Source organism: Miniopterus natalensis, chromosome 5, assembly GCF_054644295.1.
Source record: "Miniopterus natalensis isolate mMinNat1 chromosome 5, mMinNat1.hap1, whole genome shotgun sequence".
In the NCBI taxonomy this organism is placed as follows: domain Eukaryota; kingdom Metazoa; phylum Chordata; class Mammalia; order Chiroptera; family Miniopteridae; genus Miniopterus; species Miniopterus natalensis.
The window spans coordinates 62,938,792-62,954,707 of NC_142085.1; the positions used below are offsets into that span (position 1 = coordinate 62,938,792).

The 15,916-nt window shown below is 34.5% G+C and overlaps 1 protein-coding gene across 3 annotated transcripts in view; it reads right to left on the reverse strand.

The window, feature by feature from the left end:
- Window positions 1-15,916, reverse strand: part of CEP85L (centrosomal protein 85L) — a 96,053-nt gene that overhangs the window by 28,997 nt on the left and 51,140 nt on the right. For all 3 annotated transcript variants that reach the window (XR_015714579.1, XM_087817582.1, XM_087817581.1), the window contains exons 4-5: window positions 2,831-2,952; window positions 426-543 (exon numbers count right to left, since the gene is read on the reverse strand). Coding sequence is in view for 2 of the 3 variants with exons in the window: in XM_087817582.1 (XP_087673708.1) it covers window positions 426-543; window positions 2,831-2,952 (240 nt within the window). In the remaining variant the exon portion in view is untranslated. The remainder of the gene's footprint in view (window positions 1-425; window positions 544-2,830; window positions 2,953-15,916) is intronic.

Consider the following 15,916-nt stretch of genomic DNA (forward strand, 5'->3'; position numbering starts at 1 on the left):
TATGTATCTTAACACACGCAAAAAAGGAAAAAAGTATGAAGATAACTCTTCCACCCCACACTTTATGTAAACGTATTAGAAGGGCAAAATCTCAAAGTCTGATAAAGAAAAAACGAAGTGCCAAATAATGTATGTATTTTTATACTTTTGTTAAAGTTAGAGGATAAAACACATTTACATACGTTAGTGATATACATCAACTCTGAAAGAACGTAATAGAAATTGAAAGCAGTAATTCCTGTGTATGTGGGGGTGTGAACTGAACAGATAGATGGGGGGCAGTACTTGGATATCTTTTACTATATATATAAATATGAACCAGGTGAAAGGGTTATTAATTCAAAAAATGTCCTAATCTTAGAAGCTAAGTATAAAATTAAGATGCTTTATTAATAAAACTACTATGAAATTCTCTGTAATCTTACCTGCAAACTAGATATATAAGAATCCCCACAATTTACGTAGTGTTCTAACATGGCATGTTGTGCCCGTAATTCATTATCCCTTATCTGCTCATGCAGGTGGGTAATTTGTTGCTTCTGCCTGCAAAACATAAATTGAAGTAATGGTATAAAAAATATACATTTCTAAGAGACAGTTAAAAGCAGAATTTTTAGTATTTTAATAATTTGACATAAGAGTTAAAAGTATTATCAATCTTAAAATTCATAACAGGAAACTGAGCAACTTGAAGGGCTTTGTATTATTTCCTGGATATCCTTCTACAACATACAAAATAAAATCTATATTATTTTAATAGATTACATCAAGAATTATCTGTATTCCCTACTGTCACAGAATGTTTGTGTCTCCCCAAAATTCATACCTTAAGTCCCAATGCCCAATTTGATGGTATAATTAGATGGGGGCCTTTGGGAGGTAATAGGTCGTAAGGGCAGAAGCTTCAAGAATGCAATTATTATCCTCATCAAAGAGGTCCCAGGGTAAGTATCCTTATCCCAGGCCCTTTCACAATTATGAGGCATAGGAAGAAGATGGCCATCTATGAATCAGGAAGTTGGTTGGCTCTCACCAGACACTGAGTCTGCTGGTGACTTGATCTTGAGCTTCCCAGTCTCCATAACTGGGAGAAATAAAATTCTGTTGTTTATAAGCCACCCAGTCTGCAGTAGTTTGTTATAGCAGCCCAAATGGACTAAGACACCTATTAATTTATACCCAATAAAATGCTAATTATAATATTGTTCAAAAAATAATAAAAGTCCATTGATTCTGACTGTCTGAAGAATATCCATATTAATAAAGGTCTGAATTTTTATCTGTTTTTAAAAAGTGCAGCACAGGGAATATAGTCAATAATACTGTAATAACTCTGTATGTAATAACTATGAATGGTAATATTGTAATAACTAGACTTATCAAGGTGATCACTTCATAAAGTATAAAACTGTCTAATCACTATGTTGCACACCTAAAACTAATATCATATTGTATGTCAACTATAACTAAAAAATAAATTTTTAAAAATAAAATTAAAAGTATTAATTTCAAGGCTGTACAATGAATTGAATCATAAGTGTTCAAAATGTAAACCCAACTGGATCTATAATTACTCAGATATAAAATTCACTTGTATTAGAAAAAGCAAATATTTTCAAAAGCTTTTTCATAAAATCAATTAAAACTGTCTTCTACATCTTCATTCACTTGTAAAGTATGGACATATCAAGCATTAAGCATAAACTACGTGTCAGGTTGTGTTCAAGATAGCAGAGAAAATGGTAAAAATAAGAAAGTCCAGATGTCTGTGCTCTAGTTCATATTCCAGTAGGTCTTTACTTTCTAAGCAAAATCTTTTGAAAGTTCAACTCTTAAATATAAAGGTTTCAGTTAGGGTTTAATTTTAAGGCTAAAATGTCTACTACTTTATCCCATATAAGCACATGAAAATAAGTGTAACTAGCATTGATTAAATACCTCCTCAAACTATTTCCCAATTTCCATGATACAGAACATGCTTAATTATCTCAAAAGTATGCATAAAAGACAAAGACCCAATATATATCACAGATAATATAATTAAGTAATATTAGGCTTATTGCTCAAAATAATCAGAAAACTGTTAATAGTAGAACCTTTTTTTCAGAGCTTTAGTACTCAAATATGCAAAATTTTTGGAATGTCTGCCTCAATACCCAAAATTCTTATCTGTAAGTCATTTAAACATTCATGATTTTCATAGTTTCTGTGTCTTCAAATCTAACATACATTAGTTAAAGGAAATTATGTTAAAGCAACTTTCCAATTTGATATTTCATAAGTATAAAATACAGACATTATCTTGCAGCTTTGACAGCTCATTAGCATTGCAGCTTACTTGCAACATATACAAAAATGAGTTTCCAAATAATGAATTACTCTAATGTAAATGGGAGGATGGTAGAAGACAGACAGACTGACCCGCCAACCAACCCTCAGTTCTGAGTGAGGTTCTTAAAGGGACTGAGACTGGGGAAGGGTAGACGTGAGACATCAGTGTATTTGCATGGTTCTATTTTTTTTTCAGGTGAATATAATTATTATTTTTTTTATTGTTCAAAATATTACAGATGTCCCTCTTTTTCCCCATTGATCCCTCCCACCCCACACCCACTCTGTCCCAGGCCTTCACCATATTACTGTCTGTGTCCATGGGTTATGCATATACGCATATAGATGCTTTAATCTCTCCCTGAATCTATTTTGTTCATCAGTTTATTATGTTCTATTTTTTTAAACTCTACATAGTGGATACAAAGGTATTTTTTTAAATCTACATTTCTGTATGTCTGCAATATTTAGTACAGTAATTTTAAAAAAACAGACTCACCGATCAATTACAATTTCTTTTTGCCTTAGTAATCCTTCTTTTATTTTCAGCACCGATTCCCACTTTGTGAAATCCCGATAGCCAGAAGGTGAGTAACTTTGACGAGATGATCCAGCCAAAACCTGCACAAACATGTTTATACTGTTAGTATTCTAAAAGCGTCTAAAGGAAATATTTATATACCATCTAGTATTTTCCCAATGATTTTCATTAAAAAGAGACAGAACTCTGCCTTTGAATATTTTTGAAGACTATCTGAAATCACACTTGCGAATATAACATAACTTGAAAATCCTCAAAGAAATTCCAAAGTAAAGGTACAAGTCTAATGAAGAACTGGTGACAAGAGAACACTTAACCTGGCTTATTAGAATACTATGTATAAGACCTTGTTCTCATTATGTTGTGGAAGCTTTCTGGAAAAAGATAAATCATTTCCTGACGAAGAAGGGCAATAAAAGAATGTACAATGGCTAGACTAGACAAACATTACCAGAAGGGTTTCCAAAAGGAAATAAAAACAGTATCTGTAGCACTCAAATTTCAAATTATCATTCATTGCATCATTTAATTACATTAAAATTTCAAAAGCTGAAGTGTTTGCACAAAGTAGTAAATATATCCATAGAAACTATGATTATTAAGCAGACAATCTAGATGATTACTGGCTTCCAGTGTAAATGGTATCATTTAGAAAAAAGAATTCTTAGAATTTAAGAAAATTTTGAGATATTTACAACAAATCAATGACAATAAAAACCAATACGACAGATACCCTCAAACTTCTATCATTGAAACAAAAATTTAATACTGGTGGAAAGGGTTGAACTGTGTCTCATCAAAAAGATGTGTTGAAGTCCTAACCCCCAGCACCTCAGAATGTAGCCTTATGTGGAAATAGGGTCTTTGCAGATACAGCCAAGTTAACATGAAGTCATTAGGGTGGGCCCTAATCCAATGTGACTAATGTCCCATGAAAAGGGGAAATCTGACCACAGACATGCACATGCACAGACAGGAGAGAAATTCTCAACATGTGAAGATGAAAGCAGAGATTGGAGTGATGTATGTACAAGCTAAGGAAAACAAAAGATTGCCAGCAAAGTACCAGAAGCTTGGCCTGGAAAAGAAATTCTTCCTTCACAGCCCTTAGAAGGAATCAACTCAGATGACACCTTGATTTTGGATTTCAAACCTCCAGAACTGTGGGACAATAAATTTCTGTTGTTTAAGTTACCTGGTTTGTGTTCTTTGTTATGGCAACTCCAGGAAACTAATACATTGGTATATCAAGCAGAAATATAAATTTCTTGACAAGCTAAATGATGCTATTTAAACACCACAAAGCAACCTGAAAAGAATTCAAATGTGCAGCAATATTTTTATCCTTTGTTTTTTCAAAGATGCTACCGACAAGACTTAGTTCTGAAAAAAACCACTAATTGTGTGATATCAGCTAGTCACAGATTAAAACCCTTTAAGGTGATTGTCAAGCAATACTAGAACAGGATGTTTGGGGTAGAAGAAAGACAGGACAAGATGAACAGACTAAGAAGAAACTAGGTGACTACAGAGTACATAATTGTCAGGAATAAAGAAAAAGGAAATTTTCCTTGTAGTTAAGATGCAAATACAGCCCTAGCCAGTTTGGAACAGTGGTTAGAGCATCGACCTGTGGACCAAGGGTCCCAGGTTCGATTCCAGCCAAGGGCACAGGCCTTGGTTACAGGCTCACCCCGGTAGGGGCACAAGCGGGAGGCAACCAATCTAGGTGTCTCTCTCACATTGATGTTTCTCTCTCTCTCTCTCTCTCTCTCTCTCTCCCTCCCTCCCTACCTCCCACTCTCTCTGTAAAAGCAATGGAAAAAATATCCTCCGGTGAGAATTAAAAAAAAAAAAAAAAGATGTAAATACAAAGAATTATCCAATCAGCAGTACGATAGTCTTCCTTACTAATCTTCAACCCTAATTCATAAAAGAATTTTTAAAAAAAGAATGTGCCCTGGCCGGTTGTGCTCAGTGGTTAGAACATTGGCCTGTGGACTGAAGGGTCCCAGGTTCAATTCTGGCCAAGGGCACATACCTCAGTTATAGGCTCGTTCCCGGCCCGGGTTGGCGAGTGTGGGAGGCAACCAATTGATATGTCTCTCTCTCATTGATATTTCTCTCTCTCTCTCCCCTTCCACTATCTCTGAAAAGCAATGGAAAAAATATATCCTTGGGTGAGGATTTAAAAAATAAAAAAGAAGAATGAAACCTAACCACCAACCAAATGCTGCAGGTGGACTTAAAAGTATTTTTAAACAGTGGTTTATATCTGCCTACCACTAAAAATGACAATTATGGAGACATTTTACTTTCTATGGCTTTTAAAATGAGGCCATACTGTATGCTATCTTAAATGAAGTTGTAGAATGCAATGTGAAGTACCTAGAGCAACATTTTTTTTAAATCATAGTGAGAAGTCTCAAACAGCAAGGCAGCCACTGTACCTTAGCACTGTACCTATCCACAATGCTTCACTACTAAAAGACATATAGAAAAGGAACAACTGATGAAAATTTGTTTTTATTATAATTCACAGCAGTTCAGGCTCCAATCCTGACAAGGCTAAAAGAGAATCTCACAGCAACAACACAGGATTGTTTTGTACTACACATGGAAAAAATGGGGTCTCTACCCTGGAACGACTTATTTTTTTAAGTTCTAACACATGGACTAAAGAGTAAGAAGAGAGTTAGATTATGTTCAAATCGGTCCTTCCTCACATTTCCACATTACAGTCTCACAGAGGTTATTCTTCAAACGCTGCCGATTTAATGCTTCAGCACGTTAAAGGTGTCTTCCCCTTTATTTATAAAACAGAAATGGTCTCCTCTTAATTACACATCTGGCAGGTTGAAGAGAAGTTACAAAATCTTACTAGTACCAATTACCTATTTGGTTCCAAGCACTGTTCCCAAAAGCAGCTGGGGGCAGGGGAGGAGGGCTGCCTTTTCCCTGACAGTGACACAAACGGAACTCTAGTACACACAAGTGCGTACTTTACACTTCTTGGTAGCACTCTTAGCTTTGGAACATTAACACATGGAAGAAGGAAGGTAGCCAAGTGCAACTGCCTTAAAACTTCCACACTAAAAGTTACTGAAAATCAAGGCCAATATAAAAGTTAATGTTTTCTTTTGTTTTATTGTGGATCAGTAGTTATCATGGTTTGGACACTATGCTCTTACACAACACTGGCTAACATGAACAGAAAAGAAGCAGGAGGGGCAATATCATTCTTGGAAATCAAAGTTCAGCCGCCTCCTCCCCCACAAAAAAGGTATTAAATGAGAATGAGAAAGTTTTATATTGGTAAAAGGCAAAATTTGCCAAAAAGATAAAATAATCACAAAAGCTTATACATTTAACAGTATGTCTCATATGAAGAAAAACTATTAAAAATAAGTGGAGAAATGAATCCATAATCATAATGAAAACTTTAATACGTCTATCTGAAAGAGAAAAATCAGGTAGAATACAAGTTGGCAAATTCAGTCCACCATCTATTTTTGTATAGCCTATAAACTAAAGATGGATTTTATATTTTTAAAGGGCTGAAAATAATCAAAAGAAAAACTTTATGATACATGAAAATTATATGAAATCTAAAACTCTGGGTCCAGAAGGAAGTTTTATTGCAACATAGCCATGTTCATTCTTTTACATATTGTATATGGCTACTGCCCTAACACTAAAGTAGTTGCAAGAGAGGTTCTCTTCCCCTCTGTTTCTCTCTACCCTCTCTCGAATATATATATATATATATATATATAAATACATATATGTATATGTATGTGTATATATCAGACTACATAAAACTAGTTAGTTATGTGAAGGCTTTAGAATTGTATTGTATGCAATGTACCAATAAACCTAAAACTTCAGATAAAATGGACTTTATAAGAAAATATCAATTACCAAAACTAACTTGAGACTTTTCTGAACTCCACTGATATGCCTACAGAATCCCTAAAAGGAGCTCAGCTATCAGTAATGCTCTCCCTGGGAGGGCCATCAGCTAGGAAAGATGGGCTCTTGCCACAGGAGGAGCCTAGACGTAGACACCACGCCCATCAAACTTTCTCACAGACTCCCCTCCTCCCATTCTAAGGGTCCCTCATCTTTTCTAAAAATCACTCTCTCCCCTCTAGCAGCCCACACCCACCTGGGATTCGGTGTCGAATCCCGAATTCTATGGCCATGTCCTTGGCTGCCCTCCTTCTTCCCTGGGTACCTTCCATATGCACATGAGATATACATGGGAATACATTTGTTTTTCTCTTGTTAACTGCGTTTTATTACAGGAGTCTCAGGTAAGAACTCAGAAGGGTAGAGATAAAATTATTTTTCTCTCCCCTGTAACTACCTACAGCTGGTTTTTAAGACTTGTCAATATTCTAGAACAAAGAAGCCTTCTGTTAAGACAGAAGACAATCTTGCCTCATAATATGAAAAAGAGAGTAGTTTATATTCAAATGCCCTCTCCCCTGTGACCCATTAGTAACACATTTTTATCCCAAGTAGTGAGAAAACAAGAATTTCTATTCAATAAAATCATAACTGGTCAGGACAGTTTACGTTGGTAGTAAAATATCTATTTTGACAACATTCCAGAAAACACAGGTATTGTTTTGATAGAAGGTGAGTAAGATACTTGAAGAGATATTTGAACATTTCTAGAAAAAAAATGCTTCAAAATTCACACATCAATAAAAATAGAAAATTACTGTTGTTTGGCTGTTCTACTTAAAATTTTTAGTCATGTTTCCACTTGACTGTAGCCAATATAAGTAATCAAGGAGAACATGATAGCTTGAACTGATGCGTATACAATTTATATTTATAGCTTTTGAATAACTTCAACTGACATGAACATGAAATCTAAAAGATAATTACAAAGGCATGTTACTGTGTGAGTTAATTCAAAGTACAGAATAGAAAGGATGTCATCAAAGTAACAAACATTTCAAAATCTATACAGGTGGACATAGGGACACTTTTTACAAGTAAATATTGTTCATACATATTTGGTAGTTACCAAACTCAGGGAGGGGAGAAAATTCCTCATTTAGATGTTTACCTAGAAATGTATAAGATACACTATTGCAATGGTGGTTTAGAGAAGAAAATTAGTTTATCAGACGAAGAAGAATCTTAACTCTGCATCTAGACCCAAACCATCCAAATTTATAGACCCATACATATATACAATCACTTCTTAGTGTAAATAACAATTTATACTCTCATAACTGAACAGGGATAGTGGGCACCTACAACCTCAAATACATGCTACTTAGATGGGACCCAGATGATATGAAAAGTTGCCAAAATGTGTCACTTAATGGTCAAACATGCTTCTAAAATAAGCTCATTATTTGCAGCTGAAAATAGCTCAAAATTCCTTGGCCTTGTCCTGGACATACTGTTAAATTTAGATAATCTAGTGCCACCACACTTCACTGGAATACAACCTCTGTGATTCTTCAAGTTTGTTATCTCTCCTTCATTTGCCTTTGTTCCTTAGCTCATTCACCACTCACAACATGTCAAATAGCACAGCAAATCTTCCTCTGCTTCCTAGAATAGTCTATCTGAAGAGATACTCTATAAGAGCTTTTGAGTAAAAGAATCATAATGACTCACCCAAAAATAAATTCAGGAAGCTCAATAATGAAGATAAAAATAAACTACAAATTACATAGAATTTAAAGAGCTTTTAATAACCAAGAGAAGGAAAAACATGGATTATATGGTTACTAAAAGAACTGTGTATTACAATAAAATCCGGATCTTACATACTGTATCATTACTTTTTAGTACATTTAATAAAAATCTATATATTAACTAAGCCCATGTAGTTATTTATGAAGTATATTACTACATATTTTCTCTAACCAAAAAAAAACACACACAAAAAAATCCTATCAAAAATATATTTTACTGGTAACCTCTTCCTTATATAGAAGGAACTGAGTTTTTAATGGTATCATTATTTCCTTATTTTGTCTTTATTACTAACTCTGTAATGCTATCTATCTTCAATGGCAAAAGACTCTAGAAACAAATGATAAAATGAAACTAAAAAGAGGAATATATACTTTTTTTTATGTCTTAAAAATACATGTGCATAAAAATAGAGAACCCTTAAACATATTACTGATTTCCACCGTGCTAGACAACTAATTACTAGTAACTTTTTTTAGAGGAAGCAACATTTTTCCCTCTCAAAAGTCAATTCGGTTTATGTCCAGTCTGTTAGCATTACCATATTGTTTGCGTGTTTTTTTTTCCAAGCTTATCAGTTTGTTTCTTTTTAAAAAAGTTATTTTTATTTTTATTTCAAAGAGAGGAAGAGAGAGAAACATCAATAATGAGAGAGAATCGATCAGCTGCCTCCTGCATGTCCCCTACTGGGGATTGAGCCCGAAACCTCAGCATGTGCCCTGACTGGAAATCGAACCACGATCTCCTGGCTCATAAGTTAACACTCAACCACTGGGCCACGCTGGCTGGGACACCATGTTGTTGTTTTTCAAATGCCAACAAAGGAATGACCCATGCATGAAACATCTTATCACGGTGCCAAAGCAAAAGTGAAGGGGGGAAATGGTATATCCAAGAATGGAGAGCAAATCAATTACAAGATTAAGGGGGAAAAAAGCTCAAGTCTTAAAATTTAAAGTTAATCAGCAATTTTACTTATAAAACAGATTGTAAACCTTTCGAACCCTTTGTTGTTATGATTTACTTTTTTTAAAACTTAAGGTGAAATATATTAACCATAGAATTTAATAAATTTTAATTTGTTAATTTTAATTAACAAACCTGATGGCTTCTATTGGCAAATAAACTGGGGAAAAAATTAAAGGTATAATTCATAACTCATGAAAGGGATATTGTATAAAATGAAAATGAAGAGAAGTTTATAAAAATAAAATATTTACTATAATGTGGATCTATTTGGACTCCTGCCTAAGGTTATGGATAACAAATGTAGTAGACTATAGAACCAGATTTTATTAAAACAGAACTAATTATAGTACAAGTGCTAACACATTTCACTTATTTTTAAAAGCAGATTGCCAAAAATGTTTTATCAAGTCTTTTATCAAATTTTACTATCAAGAGATAAAATATATATATAATAATAAATACGTTTTAGGACCAAACAACTGCCTACATTACTTAAAAATGTATAAAGGGATTTTTCTAAAAGGATGCCATAGGTATCATTCATGATGGTATCTTGTGAGGAGAGAAGGAGTAGGCTTTTACAACACCATATGTCAGTTGGGATTATCTGACCTTGCTTAACCAAAAAAAGTGTGCTACTTTTTTTTTCTCTTCTGACACTGCAGTTATGAACCATTAAATGTTTTCTTCTACTACACGTTAAAATCAGTGTTTAAAAAAATATTTCAAGAGTCAACAGTGGGAAATCTCAGGGTAAAACTGTTAAGAGGAATTTAGACAGCCCTCTATATGTTAGAACATAAAACTGGAGCAAGTTGATTGCTGTCCAGCTTAACATCCCTGTATATATTTTTCTAAAATGTTTAAGAACCAGAAACAGCACAGGCAGGTACTATAATTAGAGTACAATACTAATATCGACAGTGGTTCCTTTTCAAGGCTGTATTCCTTTATAAGTCTTGGAACTCAGAACAGAATCTGACAATCTTTGCTAAATACCGAGCAATATAAAAATTAACTATCTACAAAAGGCTGCCATCTTCCCAATTATCATTACTTAAAATCTCTATTATCATTTTCAGAGCAATGATATATTTAATAAAAATGTATACACTTTAAAGATTATGGTTCAAAGAACAGTCTACAAACTTACATCTGAATAAAAATCATGTTTCCCAGCCTTTAAGGTCCAGCTTCATTTCTTTCAGACCCAGCAAATCTCTGAGTAATCTACACTACTAATTTAATTTTAGCTTGCATTTTAGAGATAAAATTGAAAGATGTCATTGGTGGCCAGACTGTGTTCTATTTTGGAGATGTGAAGTCTCCAGCACTTTTTGATTCTCTAACAAGTCATTAGACAGATTCACAATTATCCAAATTTTTAATTTTTAGATATTTTATTTTTTCAAGTTAGATTTTTAAAAATAAATATATTAATGCTGGAGTAAAAAATAAACTCTTCAGATATCTATGGCCTCCACTAAACAACAAACCCGTAAAAATGAATATATTAAAAAAGAAGGCTAAGAAACAACTTTGCCAAAAGCATCTCTGGAAACTAATGCTAGTCCTGGAACCCACTTACCACCTACCTTTGACTGACTCAAGGACAAATGAAACCAGCAGATATGTTCACATCCTTCTGCTATGCTTTATAAGCTTTTAATCTGGAGATAGGTTAAAGATAAAGTACAGATTTACTGATATATATCAAAACAATGTACAACTCTCAGTACACTGAATTGCTGGCAAAAAGTTAAGAATGTCTATGCATTAAGAAGTTAAGCTTATTAATGTTTTCCACTGAGACACTTTACATCTCCTGCTTGATAAAGTAAATGTGAATTCCACATATCAGATCCATTCTACATAACCTCAAGAATGCCTCTACAATGGAAAAGCAAGGATCAGATGCATTTGTGTTCTACAAACTTAACAAGGGCTAAGTGTGTCACTGAAGGACAAAGGCTATCATGTTTTAGGGCGTCTCACCTGAGGCAATCAAGGACTTAAATGTTATCATCAAAGTCTTCATATAAAAGCTCAGACCTAAATTAAGGTGAGATTATCTTCCCCGTCATTAGTTGCAGTAGCACAGCTCAAAAGGCCACCTGATCAAAAGCAGAAGTGTGACTCCTTTAGTTGCTAGGGTGATTCAGTACATCACTCTGCATGTTTACCAGTTTCAGTCTAGTCCTCACCAAAAAAATTCTATTCTTAGATAATTTTCCCAAAGAAGTTTACCGATATAAAAGGAAATGCTGTCACCTAACTAGCTAAACTTTCAAAATTATTAAACTGGAATTCAAAAGCAAATCAAATTCATTTAAGAGCTTGATCACCCTGAATAAACTAACATTTAGTTATAACAAGTTTTCAGAGCCAACAGACTAAAAAAGACAAAGGGAGATATCAAGTTTATTTACAGAGATTTTCATCACAAGGTTATTTTATATGGTTTATAATGGCAAAAATTATAAATCACCTACTATCCAATAAGAAACTAATTTGATAAATTATGACACATTTATATGCTAAAAACAACAAACTCATTCTAAATTTATAGTATATATTTTAATATATAACCACACCAAAAGTGCCCAAAATATTAGTAAGTTTAGGGAATGTGTGGGCTAATGGTTTGGCTTTCCTTCACCCTTCACTCTCTCTTTTACTTTTGCCTTCCTTCACTCTTACCCTCCAAATATATTTAAACATTTTTAAATGGCAAGAAAAAATGTTATTTTCTCAGTTTTTCTACTCTTATCTCTAATCTCCTATCCTTCTCTTCCTCCACCACAATAAGCTTAAAATTAAGAAGGATTTTATAATGTTCCTAACACTTACTTCTGCAGGATCACTCATTCACTACCAACCTTGCGATCTTTCCTGGTTCTCCCTTTACTCATTCATCCAATCATTCATTCAATTAGTATTTAAGAATTACTATGAGCCAGGTTCTGTACCAGGTAACAGTACTATAAAGAATAAATATTGCACCCAGCCGGGCATGGCTCAGCGGTTGAGCATCAACCTAGGATCCAGGAGTTTGCAGTTCGATTCCCGGTCAGAACACATGCAGGGGTTGCAGGCTTGATCCTCAGTCTGGAGCATGTGGGAGGCAGCTGATCAATGACGACTCTCTCATAATTGATGTTTCAACTCTCCCTCTCCCTCTCCCTTCCTCTCTCTGAAATCAACAAAGTTATTTTTAAAAAAATAATAAATATCGCTATAAAAATGAGTTATTGGGTCAGCTCTCAAGGAGCTTGCAGTCTAGTCTAGGCACATATACTTAAAATGCAATAAAAAGAGCCATGATAACATAGGTACATGCAAAATTGTTTGACAGAAAACAGGGAGGGCTGCATAGCAGATACAACTGAAACAGCACATGGATGGGCAGAAAGGGTGGTAAGAAGGAAATTCCTACAAAAAGTAGGAAGGCTTAAAATAGAACAATAGCCTGTTCAGAGAGTCATGGGCAGCTGCACAAGGCCAGAGCACAGAATACAAAGGAATGTGATAAGAGATGAAGCTAGAAAGACGGGGCCTAAAAAGGCCTGCTGAGAAACTCAGTCCCCTATCAAAGGGGCCTAAAAAGGCCTGCTGAGAACTCAGTCCCCTTTCAAAAAAGGGCTGCTCCATACAGCTACAGAAACATCCTCTAACACAGGAATTCTCAACTTTTCGTGCCATGGACTTATCTGGCAGACTGCTAAAGCCTACTGCTCTGTTCTCAAGATGTTTTTATATGCATAAAATACAGAGGACTCCAAATAATTTTTATAGATATTCCACTGCAAAGGTAGCGAAGCGTAAGTGTGGGCTGTGCAAAATGACTTCTTCTGGAGAGTACAGTAAGGAGGGGGGGGAGTAACTACAATGGAGAAACCTGACGGACATTACACTTCAGCCAGGTGACCAAAGTTTAACAGCAACAATGGAAACAGTATGTGTTTATACCATGTGAACTTGGTATGTGATGAAAATGGCACTTTACCTCTTTAACTTTCCTCTCAAAAAAAACCAAACACTAACCAGTCTAACCATGAGAAAAATATCAGACAAATCCTAGCTGGGGAACATTCTACAAAATATCTGACCCGCACTCTTCAAAATGGTTGGGGTCATCAAAAAAGGAAAGTCTGAGAAACTATCACAACCAACAGGACCAAAGGAGGCATAACTTCTAAATGTAATCTGGTGTCCTGGATAGGATCCTGGGTAAGAAAAAGGACACTACAGAAAACTGAGGAATCTGAGTAAAGTATGGGTATTAGCTAAAATAATGTATCTTGGTACAACACTTGTGACATATTTACCATACTAATGTAGGATGTTAACAATAGAGGCTATGGTGTGTGGGGTATACAAAAACCCTCTGTACTATATTTGCAATAATTTTGTAAATTTAGAACTGTTCTAAAAAAATAAGATGTCCCTTGAAGAGGACCTTGTCATGCACCATCAGTAAAGTTCACTGTACCTAGCCAAAATAAATAAACAAATAAAAGATGCATAGGACTAGAAAGAAAATAAATTACACTAAAATAACTTTTTTAAAAAAACAACAACAAATGTGTGATGTAATACTTGTACTTCTTTAATACATTAAATTACAATATTTACAGGCAGGTCTAATTATAATAATTGCAAAGTAGTGATGAATATATAGAGTATTTCAAGCTATGAAATTATCTGAGATTGCTGTTGCGACATCAAATGCATTATTAACATTCTGCAATTTGTGGTCTCCAGTCAAAACTGAAGTGCTAAATATCATGTGGAGTTAAGTAAAAATGAAGATGTAATCTTTCCTATCCAAGTTCAAAGATCATTGAACTCTACCCATGGACTGCAGGTTAAGAATCATCTTCTAAAGAAATATAGAGAAAAAAGTACTAACACTGAATGGACACTGTGTTGCAGATTCTGTGTTGCAGAATCTAATAGTCATTACACATACTTCATTCTCATTAAACCCTCACAACAAACCCATTCCACAGATAGGGCAGCTTATGGAAGCTGCATTATGATCACGTGACCACAAATGGGTTCAAATTATATAGTCTCACTCCAAATGAATATTCTGACAAGGCACCTCTAAAACCAATTTCCAGCCCCTAGTTGTAGAATTTCTGAGGAATACTCTACTGATTATACCAATGCTCCTATTTATTAAACAACTTTCTGTTTAGGCTGAATCAGGCTAAAACGAAAATGTACCACTTCCTAGAGCTCCGTTTGGACTAATAATAATGAGCCGCAGCGAACCAAAAGGGAAAGGATAAGCACAGAAGCTTCCCACTTTGTACAAACCTGAAAAGAAAATTTGTCTCCATTTACCAGCTCTGACCCACACAATCAGCATCCTAAGGTGCGTGCATATGCATGTGAGTGCACACCTATGTATCTTTTAAAGCAAATACAGCAACATGTAAGCTATCTATGGTATATTTTATTCAGTCCATGGCAGTTTCTTAGTTTATCCAAGTAAGTACTATGAATTCTCTTTCTTAGAACTAGACGTGCTTATACTACAATGATCTATCCCTAAGCTTCATTTTCAAATGAATGTATATATCTGGCAGGCAAACTTAAAGCAGACTCTAAAAATAAAAGTTTTCAACAATTCATCTATCGTCATCAAAATTTCTTAGTCGATGTATGCTACTCTATAAAATCTATATTCAAATTTTGATTTTCCCCCCAAACATGCCAATCTGTCAGTGAATTATAAACTCAACATCTGGATTTGAATCCTCAGTCTCTCAGCAGATGTGTCATCTTTGACAAATAACTGTAAACCACTTTATGCTTGTATTTGAAGCCTACGTTTTGTATTTCAGTCATCACTGGCAACTGATAAGAGATTTTTATTATGAAAGGATTGAAAGAAAAACATGCTTGTAGAGCACTGAGCAAATGTCAAACATTATTCACACAATATTTTTCATACTGGGTTTTAATTTTTAAGTTGTAAATGTTCCCTTAGCAATGTTCACAGAGGATCTTTGAGGAAATATCATTTTTCTGTTAGTTTTAGCTGATTCTTTAAATAATGAGAGAATTGCTCTAGAGAATGATTTTATCTTTCTTTGGGAGAAGCCAAAATCATCTCCATTTAAGGACACACAGCAGCCACTGCAACACATTTTAGTTACCCATGAGAAAGCGGGCTGAGTTCACTCTGCTATAAGCATAAAAAAATTAATATTAACAAATAGCTTTCCCAGAATTACAGAAGAGATCTAAAAATTAGACTTTGCAGGTCTAATATATAAACAAAAATTAGAATAAAACAGAAATCACACCTGGTTTTTCAAAAGAATTATTTTCCCA